The following is a 17,449-nucleotide window of genomic DNA, read 5'->3' on the forward strand; positions in this document are numbered from 1 at the left end:
GCACGATTGCCTCACAGCAAGAAGGTTGCTGGTTCGAGCCTCAACTGGGTCAGTTGGCATTTCTATGTGGAGTTTGCATGTTCTTGCTGTGTTTGTGTGAGTTTCCTCCGGATGCTCTGGTTTTCACAAAGTTCATAGACATGCGGTGTGTGTGAATGAGTTTGTATGCATGTTTCCCAGTAACGGGTTGCAGCTGGAAGGGCATCCGCTGTGTAAAGCATGTGCTGCTGGATAAGTTGGCAGTTCATTCCACTATGGTGACCCCTGATTAATAAAAGGACTAAGCTATAAAGAAAATGAATGAATATATGAGTAATATCACACGAGTATCAGTTTCTGTATTTCTATTTGTTGTAATGAACAGTTGTTGTTGCAATAAAAAATTAATAAATAAATTTAAAAAAAGCAGTGCGATGTGGCTCTCGAGAACATTTTGAGTGCCAGAAAATGTTGAAAAAAGCAGCTATGTCCAAAGTAGGAGCTGTTAAACCATGTAGTGGCTGCTTCTTGACCCTGTAGCCTATTCTCTTCATTTGCATTCAGCAGAAGAAACTCAAACAGGTAAAAATGTTTTTTTTTTTTTTATGTGAACTACCCCTTTAATGCTTCTGTAAGTAAAGGTAAATGAAATATTATTACTGAAGATATTGCTAAAGAATGGCAGAAAACGTGGAACACAGCTAATAAGAGATGACAATTCATTTGAAACAATAATAAACACTATATAGGCCTATAAAGTTGTAAAAATAGAAAAGAAAATAAGGGGTCATAATTATGAGGATGAGATTTGGACTCAGATATTAATAGGAAGTAATGTGTTGTAGACATGCAAGCCATCATGAACTGGATTAAAAAAAGTTTCTCAAAATTGTCTTAAAATGTTTAGATTAAAAAATTTGATCAACTTTAAATACTAAAGTGTGTGTTTGTGAGAGAGATCTAATCTATTTTAATTTTTATTAATATTTTTTATTTTACCAATCTTTTTATTTTTATTAATCTATTTTTATTTTATTTATTTCTGTGTTTTTTCTGTATTATATTTTATATCCATATTTGTTTGCACTACTGTCTTGTTTGTACGTATGCAATATAAATGTACAGTTATTTGTCATGCCAATAAAGCACCTAAAATGTGAAATGTGAGAGAGAGAGAGAGAGAGAGATAGCAGAAATAGTATAGAGTGAAAAACAAGGGAGAAATGTATCAATAAGTCATGACTGCAACAGTAAGGGGCAAAAAAGCTAAACAAAAAAGACTTTTATTTTGGCGTGGTGTGTGACGTCATCAGGTGGCGCCGCTTCAGCGCTTTGATTCAACTGGAGAAAGGTTTGTGTTTTTAAATGTTTACGGATATAAGCCGATTTAATTAAAGTTTCAGGTTTTTCATCCGATGCTAAATTATGTACCTGCTGTTGGAAATATTATTTAAACCATTTATACAGCGTAGTACTATTTTATTCCCAGTAACCGAGGGCTTTTGTTTGAAACAGAAAAGTGTGTAATGCGAGCTTTAAAATAGAGGTATTGTTGGTTTTATATTCACACATTTGTTCATTTATAGACTCTATATTGTTTACCATGTTACTTTGAATATTTGATCTGAATTAGCATGCAAGTGTGACTTGAAAACAACATTAACACTGTTTATTTGACCATGAGAAATGTTGTACTTTGATAGTCATTGGCTGCTAATATGATTTCACTATTTAGAGTTTGCAAATAATACTTTTATGAAATTATATTATTAAGGGGAAAGTCTGAATGTGCAAATATAAAACCAACTTTACCTATATCTATACCTCTACCTTTATCTATAATGCCAGTAACCTGCGACCCCCCCCCCCCCCACATTCATTTATTTAGCAGTCTCTGTATTGTTTACCATGTTACTGAAAATATTCTGTCAGAATTAGCATGCAAGTATGACTTCTAAACAACATTAGCACTATCTAATTGACTGTAAACAATGCTGTCCTTTGGTAATTATTAGCTGCTAATATGATTTCCATATTTAGAGTTTGCAAAGATTACTTTTAGGAAATTTTATTATTAAGGAGAATGTCTGAATACCCAAATATAAAACTAACTTTACCTCAATTATGTATAGAAGTAAAGTTAGTTTTATATTCAGATATTCAGACATTCCCCTTAATAATATAGTTTCAGAAATTATTCATTGCAAATTCTAAATAGGGAAATCATAATAGCAGCAAATGACTATCAAAGTACAACATTGTTCACAGTCAAATAAACAGTGTTAATGTTGTTTTCAAGTCACACTTGCATGCTAATTCCGATCGAATATTCAAAGTAACATGGTAAACAATATAGAGACTTCTAAATGAACGAATGTGTGAATATAAAACCAACTTTACCTCCATGACCCCTCAGGGGGTCCCGACCCTCACTTTGAGAACCACTGTTTTAAAGAAACGTTTTACCTGATTTGTTTTTGTTAATTACTCAGTATACATTAATAGAATCTATACATTAATAGAAACTGTTGAAGCAAGTGTTGAAGAGAAGTTATTTTGTTTCTGTTCATTGTTTTATTTATTTTAAGCAGAACATTTTTATTGTTTTGTTCATTTTAAACAGGATAAAGTGTCCAAACACAGAGAAAAACTCCTGCTGAAGTGACTGATCTCCACACTGTTATAAAGATGGCGTTTATTAAAGAGGAGAGTGAAGATGTGAAGATTGAAGAAACATTCACAGTCAAACAGGAAGATCTGCAGGAACAAACAGGTTGAATTTCATTCTCAAACACCAACTCAGTCATTTGATCTTCATTCAGATATATTTTAATAATAAGAATACTAAATTAAATCCATCTTGCAAACCTGAGTGTGCTGCCTAGTTCTCCTAAACGCACATAAGCACTTATTGAAAGACCGAAATAAGTTTCTTTTGTCTCTTGTTCTCAGGTCTTTTGTCTTTCTTTTATGTATTATTAGTCTCCCATTTTCTCTACCTGCTTAAGGTTATTGCTTTTCTTGTTCTTCTACTGTTTGTAAAGCGTCCTTAAGCACTGGCGCTTTATTAAATAAATAAATACAATCAATTTAAAAAGGTTTAACTAAGCTGGTGATATTTGACCTACAGTATTCTCATAGAAGACTCTAAATTTTAAGCCTTAAAAACTCTTCAATTTACAGACATATTGTGTTGTAGGTCTTAAATCTTTTTTAAACAAGTCTACATGTTCCTTTGTTCATGTTTTGTTACCCAATCTGGCCAAAACCCACACAATCAACAAGAATCCACCTTAATAAATCTTTAAACTTTTTATTAAAAAAGGTAATTTTCACTCTAATTTATCTGTTTTAATTATTTTCCTTACAATAACATTTGTTTAAATGTGCTCCATGTATTTACTGCTGAGGACATCGACCTGGACAGATTGTTGTGCATAGATTTGGTTTATTGTAGTTTTTTAACTTTTAAAACATTTGTCCAGTTTTTATTATTATAAAGAACATTTATGTTTGAATACAAGTAAAGCTTGCTTGTTTTTACACAATATTTAATTTTTTTTCAAAGAAATATCTAAAATAATTAAAAAATATTATTAATTTATTATTGTATTATTAAATGTTTTAACTTATAATATTTCTTTGGACGGGGCAAATAAAAATCTTTTTTCATCTGGGCCATTTGAAAAGTTATTTAGCCTTTAGACCTTCATGAGCCTAAAATTTCATTCATAATGGTCCTAAAAATGTCATAAAAAGTCTTAAATTTAACTTGGTAAAACCTGCAGAAACACTGGTTTAAAGTATGTCAAAAATTGTGTATACCCCCAGTATTAATACGCTGAATGAAATGGACACTTAAGTGATTAGTTATAAAACATTGAACAGTCTGAGAATATTGACCATATTCTTTATGCACCAGTTGGCGGCGCCATTGGAATCTTTTTGCTTGAGACTTTTTTAAAGAATTAATTTTTAGATCCTAAAATCAGAGTTATGCTCTTTAGGCATGGGGCGATAACCATGTTCAAGGTTTACTGCAGTTTGGAAAAGTCAAGGTTTTAAAACTGCCAAACATTTTCTGCTGTACCTTTTTTTTTGTAAAGTTTTTTTAGGACAACAGTATCTCCTGCAGAAAAGATATTCAAAGATGCCGTTTTAAATCGTAAAGAAATCTGTGATTCATTTGAATGGTTTAGCCTGACATGTTTACTGCTCCAAAATATTTTATAAGTTTCTGAGAAGAAAATTTATTTTAGGTTATCATACCGTCAGAATCTTATACTGGCCCATGCCTAATGCTGCTTGATGTTGCAAAGTCATATTTTCTCATTTTATTATTTTTCTTTGTGTGTATAGTCATGAACACACTTGTTTGTTGAGCAAGTAGTGTGACTGTTTTCTGCAGGTTATTATTCCTGATCATTTCCCCAATAGAAAACTGAAGTTCTAAAACAAAAGCATGAGATTAGGTCACAACTCTGTCATGATTGACAATTGTTGCTGTTTGTCATTGTGCTCTGTTAATCCTGAGAGCGGATGCTAAGTATTTTTAGGGCTTTTCACACTTTAAATTGTTAACCCTGGGTCATTTTAACCCTGGATGAAGAGAATCCGGGGTTATCTGTAATCACGTTCCACACTGCTCATGCTATACCAGGGCTCTGTTCCATTTACCAAGCTTAGAGAAAAAGTCAGGCTTATTTTGGATATGTCAGGTTTATTAATGGCTGAATCAGTTTCATAAATCAAATCTACGATATTTCAAACTCAGTTACTCTGGCAACTCTGCTGGGAAACCTTGTCCAGGGCAGGTTAACTCTCAGGCTAAGTCTTAATTTCTTGCTTAATCAAAGTAATGTTGACATTCACCTGCTGTAATTTGATGCCATTTTAATTCACTGTATAGGCACTTAATAGTAAAGGTATATATTAGGGCTGAAACTGATGATTATTTTAATAATCGATTAATCTGTCGATAATTTTTTTGATAAATTGATGAATCGGATATAAAAAAAAAAACAAGAAAAGCATTCATTTCCAACCCTATATCCAAAAAAGCTCACCTTTGAGCTGTTATAATATTATTAATAATAACAATAATAAAAATAAAAACTTACTAGTTTTGTCCTGTTTTCAATTCAAATATGTAAATTTTTAGGTAGATTTATACAAGACACATGAAATAGCATAAAAAATTATGTCTTGTTTTCTGAAAAAGAAATACACCTAAAAATGAAGTGATTGTTTGCTTAAAACAAGTTAAATTATTTGCTAATTGTGTAAAAAAATAATCTTAATGAGATATAATCTCAAACAGAAGTTTTAAGCATCACTCATTCTCTCATGCCATTTTTCTTGTCCAGTGTTGATTTAGGATTTTTTAGATATTTGGACTGGAAACGAGACTAAATGACTAAGAAAGAAAAGCTTTTTTGCAGTGCAGCTATACATGACAACAGATTAAACGAATGATCTAACAAAGGTGAGTGAATAAAAACGTGTCTTTAGTCTTGCAATGCAAAGTAACTATACCATGCTTTACTACTGTTATTCAGGGCTCAAAGTATTCTGGCACCATGCCGGATCTCCGGCGTGCGGCCGTGAGGGAAAAAAAATTCAGAGCCTGCACATGCGGTTTAATTATAGGGATGCTCAAAATAACCGATTAACCATTAACCGAAAGAGTGCGTTTGTAACCGATTAATGGAATCAGTTAAACGATTAAAAAATATACTTTATATATTTTTTAAGTTTGGCTGCATAAGGGGCATCTGTTAAATGGTTTACTAACGACCGCGAGTGTTTTGCTGTTGCGTGCTGTGTGCTCGAGCGGGACAAAGCGTGTTACCTCAGTCTCGTCTTTTTTAATCTTTAATCAAATGAAAGCACTGCAGGGTTTCTGTTAAGTGACAGCCGTGTTTGGGTTGTCAAGGTGACTATGGCAAACTTTTAATTATGAAGGAGACTTGTGGTCGCTGTTACATCCAGAGCTGTATTACTTTACAGATCTTGAATATGACAGCAACACGACTCGCGCACACCAGCAGATTCAGTCATTTTCCAGTGACATAAAAAAGAGTGCCGGGCTTCTTTTTTTGTCACAAATGTTGCCAAGGACTACATTTATGAATATAATGTTAAAGGCGATTCAGCGAGTTCAAATTCAGCCATGAAACTCGTTGGAAAACCTGTTTAATTGCCAATTTGGGAACATTTTGGATACGTGCCAAACGAGAAAGGCGAACCAATAATTTGGATGAAGCTATTTGTAGGGCTTGTTTTTTTATTTTATTTAAAAAATAAAATAAATAAATAAATAAATAGATAAATAAATAAATAAATAAATGAAACACCTTACGGATAGGATGCAACAAAGAAAAAGCAAGTTTTTAATCATTCTTCATAATCTGATTCATAGCCTACATGTAATAAACCCATATTGCGCAAACAAGAACAAGCTCTAAAAGGTAAAAGTTTAAAGTGAGAGGAGTTATTGATATGATATTAATATTAGTTGTATTATTAGTCTCCCTTTTCTCTACCTTCTTAAGGTTTTTGCTTTTCTTGTTTTTTTACTGTCTGTAAAGCGTCCTTGAGCACTGGTGCCATATAAAACAAACAAAAAACAATAAAAACATTTGTAGCATATTATATTTATATCTTCATCTTTTCTATCTTTTGTGTGGGGTTTGTAAAAGCCTTGCTCTTGTCTCGTGCAGGTCTTCATCACATTGTCTGTAGTTGCAACTTTCATTTTTTCTGTCTCCTCATAAACTCAGAGTCTTCTTTTAAAATCTGTAAACGTGACATCGTCTTCATTTTGTGTTACGTGGATGGCCAGTGGCTTAAATCCGGTAGTCCTCGGAGAATCATCACTAAGGTTTGTCCATCACTCGTTAATTCTCTAGCATTCCTTAGAGCTGTAATGTTGTTTTCTGCTCGTATCAAATAGTCTGTAACGCTCTCACTGTCACTCATGTGCAGCTGAGTCAATGCTGTGTACATGTTTATTATGCGTGGTTTACTTTTGCCGGAATAATGCTCTTTCAGTATTTTAGGGCTTTTCTCCCGTCATCGGCAGCATCGTGTCTACCAGTTTTTTATCATCAATCAGTCTTATCAGTTCAGCATAACAATCAGTGTTCTTCCGTCTGTCCTCGGCTAGTTGTTCTGCTTCAGCATCAGTAGGCTGATGCAATATAGTTTCTTAGTTTCAGAGTGTGTAAATATCCTAGAAGTCTCGTCTCCCATAGCTCAAATGATAGATCCATCGAACAGAAACTGCGGCGCTAGATATCCTCCCGCTCTGCTTACCATCTTTGCTAACTTTGCACCTGAATACGTTGTGTTAACTTCGCTCTCTTAAAAACGATCGCTTGTCTCGCTGCCTGGGCCCATAACCTGTTGAGCTTGGAGAGCCGTAGCTTAAGCACTAGACAGAACGAATCGTTTTATCAGCGTCTTTTATTACTCACTTTCACATGCTGTCTCTGTACAGCATGAACACGAGACGGTAACACTTCTGTTTATCAACAGTATAACGTGGAGACGTTAAGCACGTAAACAACATGACGTCATCACTACAGTAACGTAATACACTGAAGTATAATTATGAACCCTTCAGTGATTAATATTAATACAATGAGTAAGAGTGCCAGTACTTATATAATATAATCCATAATAGACATAGTGGAGAAAACTCGCACCAAAGGCACACTCGTGTCTGGATCCAATATTATTGCTTAAACAGATAAGAGGAGAGGAAATTCAGCACAACAGGTCAAATGTACAAAGTGAGAGAGAGGCAGAGATGAAGTTTTACAGCATTTCTCCGTATAGTGAAATATTGGCTCGTGTGCTGTGCAGCCTTCAATTGCCTTCGCCTCCGTCCTAGTATTGCGACATTGCGCATAGGAGATGAATGACGTCAGTACGTAATAACCGGTTATGATCTATTACTAAACCAATATCAATCATTTTGACACCCCTAGTAATGAGTAACAGCGTATGCAGAGTATGCAGCACATTAAAAGTTTATCGGAGTTAAAGTATTAAACTCATCGAAAATATGTACTGAAGTAAAAGTGTAAGTTTAAGTGTAAGTAAGACGTTTTTTTCTCGCGTTTACCGTCGACGTTTAACGCCTCGTGACTAAATAAAGGGCGTCAATGTGATTGTGCACACCAACGCGCAAAACGCCCGGCGCAAAAGCGTCATTTTTAAAAAAAACGCCTCATGCTCGTTTTTTTTGTTTTGATGCGCGGCGTCAAAACCTTCTCCACCAATCAGATCTGCACTTTAGTTCATGTGCACGGAGCTGCTGAAGTTATCGTAAACAGCACTTGGAGGCGCTCAAGCACAAAACTGTCAATGTGAGCGCACATTGAAGAAGATGCCCAGAGGCGATATGAAAGTGGAGCTGCTTATTGCTCTTGTGAACACTAATCATTTCTTCATCGCTAGAGCTGGAGCTGCTGCTTGAACCATCGATGCTTGTTCGAGTCACCAGTAAATTTAGCAACAAGCGTGTGAACGGGTGTCAGAAGCTTATAGTTGTGTAGCGCCATCTAACGTCAAAAGAGTGATTTAGCATCCTCGTCTGCTTGACGCCAGTAAAAAGCGCTTGGGTTTGAACACTGAAAAACGTCTCGTAAAACGCTGACGATAAACGCAAACTAAAAACGTCCCGGTGTGTATGAGCCTTTAGTCATCTTCCTCTCATTTAGATCCTCTCCCCACTGTTCTGGTTAAAGCCTGTCTCCCTTCCCTCATTCCTCTCATTTCAGCCTTTATTCACTCTTCTCTTTCTACTGGAACTGTTCCTGCTTCCTTTAAAACGGCAGCAATTACTCCAATACTCAAAAAACCGGGTTCAGACCCATCTAATTTTAATAATTTACGACCTATTTCTAATCTACCATTTATTTCTAAAATCCTTATCTCAGAACAACCTGTATGAACAGTTCCAGTCTGGTTTCCGCCCACTCCACAGCACAGAAACTGCCCTGATTAAAATAACCAATGACCTTATTATGGCAGCTGATTCTGGACTAATATCTATTCTCATTCTCCTCGACCTGAGTGCGGCCTTTGACACTATTTGTCACAGCACCCTCATCACTAGACTATCCACTCTTGGCATCACCAATACCCCACTTGATGGGTTTAAATCTTATCTCTGTGGCCACAGCTCATTCAACTCAAATCATTCACTTCTCAGCATTTTACAGTATCTTCAGGTGTTCCCCAGGGCTCAATCCTGGGGCCCCTACTTTTTATCATCTATCTCCTTCCATTTGGTAATATTCTCCGTAAATATAACATACATTTTCACTGCTATGAGGATGACACCCAGCTCTATCTCTCTGGCAAACCCTCTTCTTGTTTTCCACCTACATCCCTTACAGTCTGCTTAGCAAAAATCAAGTCCTGGCTCTCTCTTAACTTCCTCAAACTAAATAGTTCAAAACTGAGGTTTTGCTTCTTGGTACCAAACCAACACTCTCCAAAACGGACAGCTTTTCTCTTTTAATTGACGATTGTTCCATCTATCCCTCTAAACAAGTTAAGAGTCTGGGTGTCATCCTTGACAGCACCCTATCTTTTGATTCTCACATCAATAACATCACCCGGTCTGCTTACTTCCACCTATGCAACATCAACCGACTCCGCCCTTCTCTTACCCCTCATGTCACTGCTGTTCTAGTTCATAGCCTTGTCACATCTCGTTTAGATAACTGCAACTCTCTCTTCTCTTTGGTCTCACTCATAAATCTCTCCGTAAGCTTCAGTTGGTCCAGAACTCAGCTGCCCGTATCATCACCTTTATGCAGATGCTGTACAGGTATGTCTCATGTTTGAGAGGTAAATATTCAGCTGTTTGTTCGGCTGTTACCTCAGAACTTTTTTTCTGATGCGTTTACCGGTCAGGCACAGAATAAACAAGTATTCCCTGTCTACTTTACAAATGTTAGAAAAACATGTAATTATGAATACAAATAAAAAGAGGCCATTTACAGCTTTCAAATGTGTGTCTTATTAATATGACCAAAATTACTTTTATGAGAAACTTGGAAAACTCAACTGACACGGTTTCAATGTACTATAACTTCTATGTCAGGGGTTTTCAAAGTGTGAGGCGCGCCTCCCCTGGGGGGCGCCAGAGCATGTCAGGGGAGGCGCGGGAAAAAATATAATAAAAATATAATTATTAAGTTTAATTATTATATGTATTTTTTATTATATTTAAACGTTTTAATTAAACAAAGCAAAAAATACATAAATAAATAATACGTCAAATATAAGAAAACCTTTTTTTACCCAGAAGGCCATAGCTGTGAATTCGTTTCTGTTTGGCAAGCCCGCCAATACAGGTATATGCCTGCTAATACAATGGGTCGGTTTCTGAGACCCCCCCGATTCAAAGCTGTAATGAAGTTCACAGCCCTTTGGCCGCCGGGAAGAAGGAGGCGGAGAACTGACGCAGTTTTAAAATGATTTATTAATAACAGTGACGGCAGCTCCTCACGGAGGCTGCCGTCTAAACCAAAACAAACGAACGGCAGCTCCTCACGGAGCCTGCCGTCAAACTGAAAGCAAAAGTAAAATATGTCCGGGCCCGGTGCTCTCTCGGCTTCCTCTGCCTTCGTTCCTCCTTTTATGATCCAGAGCTCCTTCCGTGGGATCCGAGGCAGGTGTATCCACTTACGCGGTGGCCTCACTCCGTTCCCACGGCTCTCGGCCACGCCCCCTCGCCACAAAAGCCTTCAAGTTCAGGGCTTAAACCCAAAAGACGACGATATGATGATCAGTATTTGAGTTTAGGATTTACGTGGACAGGACCAGCTGATGAACCACGACCTTTATGTGTGGTTTGTCAAAATATTTTGGCTAATGACAGCATGAGACCCGCTAAACTTCGACTGTTTTGACTGGGATGAACAGTTCTTGGATCTGTTCTATTCATATTGAACCATCATCCTAGTTTTAAAAACGTTATATTAAAATACAAGTTATTACTCTGTAAATAATTGCACTTTCATGCAAATGATGATAAAAGTGAGTTAACAGTCTGACATCTGTCTGTCTTTATATGTACTGTATATATATATATATATATATATATATATATATATATATATATATATATATATATATATATATATATATGTACTGTATATATATATATATGTACTGTATATATATATATATATATATATATATATATATATATATATATATATATATATATATATATATATATATATGTTTGTGTGTGTGTGTGTGTGTGTGTGTGCGTGTGCGTGTGTGCGCGTGTGCATGTTTGGGAGGAGGGGGGCGCCAATGGATAAGTTGTGTCAAAAGGGAGGCCCACTGTCTTAGACTTTGAAAAACCCTGTTCTATGTTAAGCGGCTTTGACACAATTTACATTGTAAAAGCACTAGATAAATAAAGATAATTTGAATCTGCTTAAATGTGTACACGTTAACGGACCAAACATAATATGATCTGATTTATTTGACATTTATTGTGCATCAAAGTTACAGTGTGTGTAGCCAATGTTTCCAGTGTCTTTTCACTTTTCAGCTTTTGATGAGTTTTTAAGACTTAATGAAAACTAATGTTTTATTTATTTCAGACATAATTGAAGAGAATCAGGGGAGTAAAGAGGAACATCATGTCAAAATGTTAGGAAAAAATCATTTACAGACTGATGGTATTTTTAAAAGGAGTGTCAGAAATCGTTTCACCTGCACTCAGTGTGGGAAGAGTTTTGGAAGAAAGGACATTCTTAAGATTCACATGAGGATCCACACTGGAGAGAAACCATTCACATGCACTCAGTGTGGGAAGAGTTTCAGTTCCTCAACACACCTTAATGAACACATAAGGATCCACACAGGAGAGAAACCATTCACATGCACTCAGTGTGCGAAGAGTTTCAACCGCTCAGAACACCTTAATGAACACATGAGGACCCACACTGGAGAGAAACCATTCACATGCATTCAGTGCGGGAAGATTTTTAGCATATCATCATCCCTTAATCGACACATGAGGATCCACACTGGAGAGAAACCATTCACATGCACTCAGTGTGGGAAGAGTTTCAGCCAATCATCATCTCTTAAGGAACACATGAGAATCCACACAGGAGAGAAACCATTCACATGCACTCAGTGTTGGAAGAGTTTCAGCCAATCATCGTGTCTTAAGGAACACATGAGAATCCACACTGGAGAGAAACCATTCACATGCACTCAGTGTGAGAAGAGTTTTACCCGCTCGTCACACCTTAATCGACACATGAGGATTCACACCAGAGAGAAACCATTCACTTGCACATGAGCCGTGGTCACACTGGACTTTTCTCCCCATAGACTTCCTTTCATATGCACGCGAATGTGTCAGACCGGAGACATTTGTGCATCAAGTTTTGCAGTTCACTGCGTTGCAAAGTTCAGGCTTGGTAAACTCTGACCTGCAAAATCACATCCCTTGACTGTGTGAGACCAATTAAAGATCAAAACATGACCTCTCTGGACAGAAATTTAAAATATGGGCCAATCGCTTACTTTTTTAAATGTCTAATCATCTTGTTTGTTCCCACTCCTTTTCGCAACACCGTACAACAGAGTTTCGCAAGCTCAAACTCTAGTGTGACCCTGCTTCAATGTGGGATGAGTTTCAGCAACTCTTCGGACCTTGATAAACACATGAAGACCCACACTGGAGATAAACCATTCACATGCACTTAGTGTGGGAAGAGTTTCGACCGATCAGCAAACCTTAACCAGCAATCCACACTGGTGTGAAAGAGTATATGTGCTTGAGTTTGAGAATACTTTTATTACAGCTCCAAAATCGAAACGGCACCAGACGTTTCACACTGGAGTCACCGTACAAGTGTTCACACTGTGACAAGAGGTTTAATCAGTAACACATCTGAAAACACAAAAGAAGATTCACACTGGATAGAAACCGTACAGATCTGATCACTGTCTACAGAATTGGACAAAAAGTTGCACACATGACATGAATGCAGCAAAACATTTTCTCATGTGCACAGGATGTTTCATGTCTGAATAATGTTTGAAAAGGCTGAGTGACGACAAACTGTTTTCCAACACTCCTACACTGCAGTAGGTGGGGTTGTAAATGTGTTGCGCTCCTCGCGTTTACTGTAAACACATTGACAGCAGCTGAGAGAAGAACAGTTTCATAAACATCTCACAAACAGCACCTCTGTGGCTTAAAATCTCTTTTCAAGTGATTGTACAGGTGCGGATACATCTGTACTTCACTCTCCAGTGTATTCATGTAGCTAGTGTTGTTTTGGATGATGTTCTCTGTCTGACTCCCTGAATGAGTAACATCACTGGAAAGACACCGCACATCAATGAAGGTGGAGCTTCAGGACGGTTAGTTTGCAGTATATCAGGGCCTAAAGTTTAGAAAGCCCATTCAATTGTCCTGTGTTGAATTTTTTAATAGTAAAGTTTCTTTACTTTTAGATTCAAGATTTTTTCTGGTTTACTACATTTACTTTTTTGAGTAGAATACAAACTTGATGAATATTTGATGATTTAGGCAGAGCAACAGGTATTCAGTTTTACAATATTACTACAGTGTGATGATCCCATGACTCCAGGTTGGAGTATGTTGTAAATCCTGATTGTATGCCTGCATTACTCTATAATGGGTATATAAAAGTTGTTGTGCTGGCTACCCAAGGATGCTGAGGTTACTCACGAGTCCTCATGTTAAGACCTGCCATCTTATTGACTCTCTAACCTTATGGTTTTGTTTTGCATTACTTATATCATGTAGTTAAAGTGTTGATGTGATTATATCCTAAGTGCTTTATCTTCATATTATCCCTAGTAATTTGTTGGTTTCTTTGATTGATTGTTCTATGAGTTACATTTTATTATAAATAATTAGCATTCAGGCTATTTTTTTGGCTCATCTCTCTTTTATGTTGCGACTCAAACAAGCGGGTCATAACACTTTGTGAAATGTGTCCAGTTGTATCCGAGAGCTTGTCCTTTAAGTCATGACTATAGTGCGAGACGGAACCTAGACTAAGCAATAAATTGAGAACATTGCCATTCGTCTCAGTTCCTTCACCACAACAGACAATCACATCAACTGCATTACTGCTGCCGCTGCACTGATCCATCTTTAAATCTCACATTCTCCAATGCTCGTGAAAAAAAACACAGATACTTTAACTCCATTTGGGGTAAGGACTCTTCTCCAAACTAAAGATGGCCACCTTTTTCCAGTCAAGCACTATGTTTTTTGACTTAGAGGTGCTCTTTTCCTGCCATGTCACACTCTGCAGCAAACTGTCCCACTGCATGCTGAAGGTCCATGTCCTATGAAGCCAAAAGGGACAAAGTTATCTGCAAATGGCAGAGACAGCTGTACCCTGCACCTAAAATTCTGTCAGTAAAAATAATATTTTTGAGATCAGCTTAAAAAAAACACCATTACAAAATAATAATAAATAGATGGATTGATAGACATTGTAGTGGTGGAAGGGGAAGTAGGATGGCTTGTTCAACAATAAACCAAGATGGAGCTCTCTTAGGAGGGACGGACCTGTGCAGGAGATAACTCATACTGAAGGTGTTATAATGAAATAAATGCTCAGGAAGCCCCAACCCTTTTTTATCAACTGGCTATTGCGATGTACTATGCAACCAAGGGTGCTTATTGTTCCATGAAGTTAATTGACTAAATTATCAAACTGTTTTAAATATTGTAAAGATAAGAAATATTTACAGGGATATACTAAAGTAGAGAAGTAACCTTAGGAAGGCAATTCATTTTGAGTATGATAGTTTGTTATTTTGAGTACCTCAGAGCAGTGGTTCTCAATTCTGGTGCTTGTGCAAAAAGGTTGACAACCGTCCCAAATTAATTTGAGCTCTTATTACTATATCTTAGAATCACACATGAGAAATCCTAAAAGCAGAGATTTGGCTCACCTATAACTGCTAAAGATCAATTTGCACCAGTTCAGCAAGAGACATTTGTTTGAGTTTCCTCGCTGACAGGCCTTAACAAAACACGGCGTTCCTAATTGGTTGGTGACTCCACTTTAGTTACATCCCTGGGATTCACTCGCCGTCTCGGTTGGTGACTGGGGTGACAGACTGAGAGTCAGTTTGCAGAAGTTTTTTTGCGGTTTTGATGGGTCCTAAACTTTAAGACGTTGGGTGGAAAGTTCTTTGCCACCAGATTGCGAGGCGGTGCAGTGTCCAATACCAAGATGAGAGGGGACAGAGAGCAGCAGCGAGCATAAGTGAGCTAATGCAAAAAGCAAAGTTTTATTGTTGCTGTAGGTTTTAAGTGATCTGGTTTGGTTCATCCCAATGGCACTGTCTTCCAATGAGCAGTTGCCATTGTTGAAACTCAATGCAAAGGATGTTGCAGATCTCAAAACCAGTTCGAATCAGACTCGGAAACTGGTTGCCAAATTGTCTGTAGTCATTTAACCAGCTTTGAGGGCTTAAACCACCACAACAACAAAGCACCAATTGATTTTGGGTTCTTCTGACCCGTACTTCTCCGCAGATGTTCTGGTACCCTCCAGCGAAATTAATAAATGACTTAAACCAAACAAAAGGGGCTTTACAGGATTTTCAGCGGGAACCGCCTCATGAGACTTTTGAATGACTCCCGGTCATGCGTTAGTAATATGGTACAATTTCATAGAAACAAAGAAAAACGAAATTGCACGAACTTCCACAAACCAACTCTCAGCAGTCCGTCACCTCGGTAACCCAGGACAACAGCCATTCATGAGCATGTGAATCCTAAAGACGTCAGAAGCGAACCACCACCCAATTAGGACCAATAAGCACCGTGTTTCCTCAAGACCAGCCGGCGAGGGAAACTCAACTTCAGCAAAAAGGGCGCAATCAAAACAAACTAATGTTGTCTCTTGCTGATTGGTGCAGATTGATCGTGAGCAGTTAAAGATAAGACAAATCTCTGCTTTTACCCTTTACCGGAGGTCGTTTGCCACTGCTCCCTATACCACGCTGCTAATGCTAACGCCGGCATTGTTGACTATCGATGGGACGCCACCAACGCAGCTGTTTAAAGGGGACTGTCTGTGTTAATCCCTAGCGTGCCGCTTTGTGCTCCACTCATTATTTCGTTTGTTTATTTGTTTTGGATGTATTTATTTGTGTTAACATTAGTAGTGCTTTGCTTTTGTTTTGTCTTCAATTTATGCAGAGCATTGACTTTGTTTTTGTTATTAAGATATTATTTTTTGTGTGTGTTTATTATTATCATTATTTTGATTGAGTGTCAATTGAAGTCTGGATTTAGTGTAGGTCAAATATTGTAATCACAGCTGTAGCTGTCTCCCAACCAAATCATATGAAGTAGGTTTGTTAACCTGATTGACCCACTTATTGATGTGTTTTTTGGGTTATTTTCATTTTGATTTATTTTAGGAACTGAGGTTTCTCCCGGTGGATGATGGGTATTTTTCCAATTGGTGGTTGTGCTTCGTTACCGTGTGCTGTGGGACATTGAGTGCTTGATAGCGTGATTTGAGTGCACTGTGGTGTGTGCGTGTGCTGGGGTAAAGTCAGTCTACTTGTATTTAGTCAGTGGGAACCTCCAATCCTGTGTTTTGATTGTTTTATTTAATATGAAGTGGGAGTTTCTGCTGTGCTTTTAAGACGAGTAATATTTTACAGTTTTATCCTAAATAAATATCTTTGTACTTTTGCAATTACCCACGTATTTGTGCCTTTTTGAGGGGAAACGAACCTGTGTCGTTTTTTTCTAATAGTTATTTCCCTGGGTAACTCCCAGGCTGGCATAGTCGGTTATTTTTATTCAAAGATATTTCTAACTCTTCTCTATACCCTCGTCACACATACATTCAAACAGACATTCTATAACGACTCTGCTTGCTAAAATTGTGTTTTAGCACAAGCTAAAGCTAGAAGTCTCTACAAACACAAATGCATTACTCAGACGGCATTAAAAGCAACCCTTCATAATGTTTCTTCATCTATTCAACCTTTTTAAAGGCTTCCAATTCATAACGTTTTATAATGAAAAGTGTTTACAACTGTTTTGTAACAAACATTCAAACAGACACTGTTATATACATTGTATATGAACCCAGTCTGCTAAAATGGTGACTTAATCCAAACTTTTTGGTTATAGAAAAGAAAGTGTATATGAAGTGTAATGCGAGAAGAAGAAAAAATCACTTACATTGAAGTTGGTTATTGACCAGATTTTCTCCTTTTCATTAAAAGCAAGCAACAAGTTAAATTTGATTGAGATTTGCACTGTAGTCCTTAAAGTTGAATGAACAACCTGTCATAATATCAGTAAGTCTGAGCATGAGAGAGATAATCCTCTAAACACTATAGAGTTTGTTTTTCAGCTAGTAAACTTTTGCAGAGCATGCTTCGCCACCAA

At 37.1% G+C, this 17,449-nt stretch overlaps 2 protein-coding genes and 1 non-coding gene across 15 annotated transcripts in view; 2 read left to right on the top strand and 1 right to left on the bottom strand.

Annotated features, from left to right (window-relative positions):
* si:dkey-220a11.5 overlaps positions 1-17,449 on the top strand; it is a 765,979-nt gene that overhangs the window by 537,192 nt on the left and 211,338 nt on the right. The gene's annotated exons all lie outside the window — the stretch shown is intronic.
* Positions 1-17,449, bottom strand: part of LOC141381532 (uncharacterized) — a 400,463-nt gene that overhangs the window by 96,742 nt on the left and 286,272 nt on the right. The window lies entirely within an intron of this gene.
* On the top strand, positions 1,291-16,748 carry LOC110439579 (uncharacterized). 12 transcript variants are annotated; one of them, XR_015481751.2, is made up of 5 exons: positions 1,291-1,330; positions 2,603-2,752; positions 9,768-9,826; positions 11,622-13,404; positions 16,462-16,745. XR_015481751.2 is itself a non-coding variant. In XM_087245876.2 (5 exons), the coding sequence occupies exon 5, from the start codon at positions 11,669-11,671 to the stop codon at positions 12,329-12,331; it is 663 nt and encodes a 220-aa protein (XP_087102002.1). In that variant the 5' UTR covers positions 1,291-1,330; positions 2,603-2,752; positions 5,346-5,464; positions 6,702-6,862; positions 11,622-11,668; the 3' UTR covers positions 12,332-16,745. The 12 variants fall into 12 exon arrangements, 8 of the variants coding, with proteins under 8 accessions (XP_087102002.1, XP_087102003.1, XP_087102000.1 ...); XM_087245876.2 differs by lacking the exon at positions 9,768-9,826 and adding exons at positions 5,346-5,464; positions 6,702-6,862 and having other exon boundaries at positions 11,622-16,745; XM_087245877.2 differs by lacking the exon at positions 9,768-9,826 and adding exons at positions 5,346-5,464; positions 6,762-6,862 and having other exon boundaries at positions 11,622-16,745.

Source organism: Danio rerio, chromosome 4 (assembly GCF_052040795.2).
Source record: "Danio rerio strain M-AB ecotype USA chromosome 4, GRCz13ab, whole genome shotgun sequence".
NCBI lineage: Eukaryota > Metazoa > Chordata > Actinopteri > Cypriniformes > Danionidae > Danio > Danio rerio.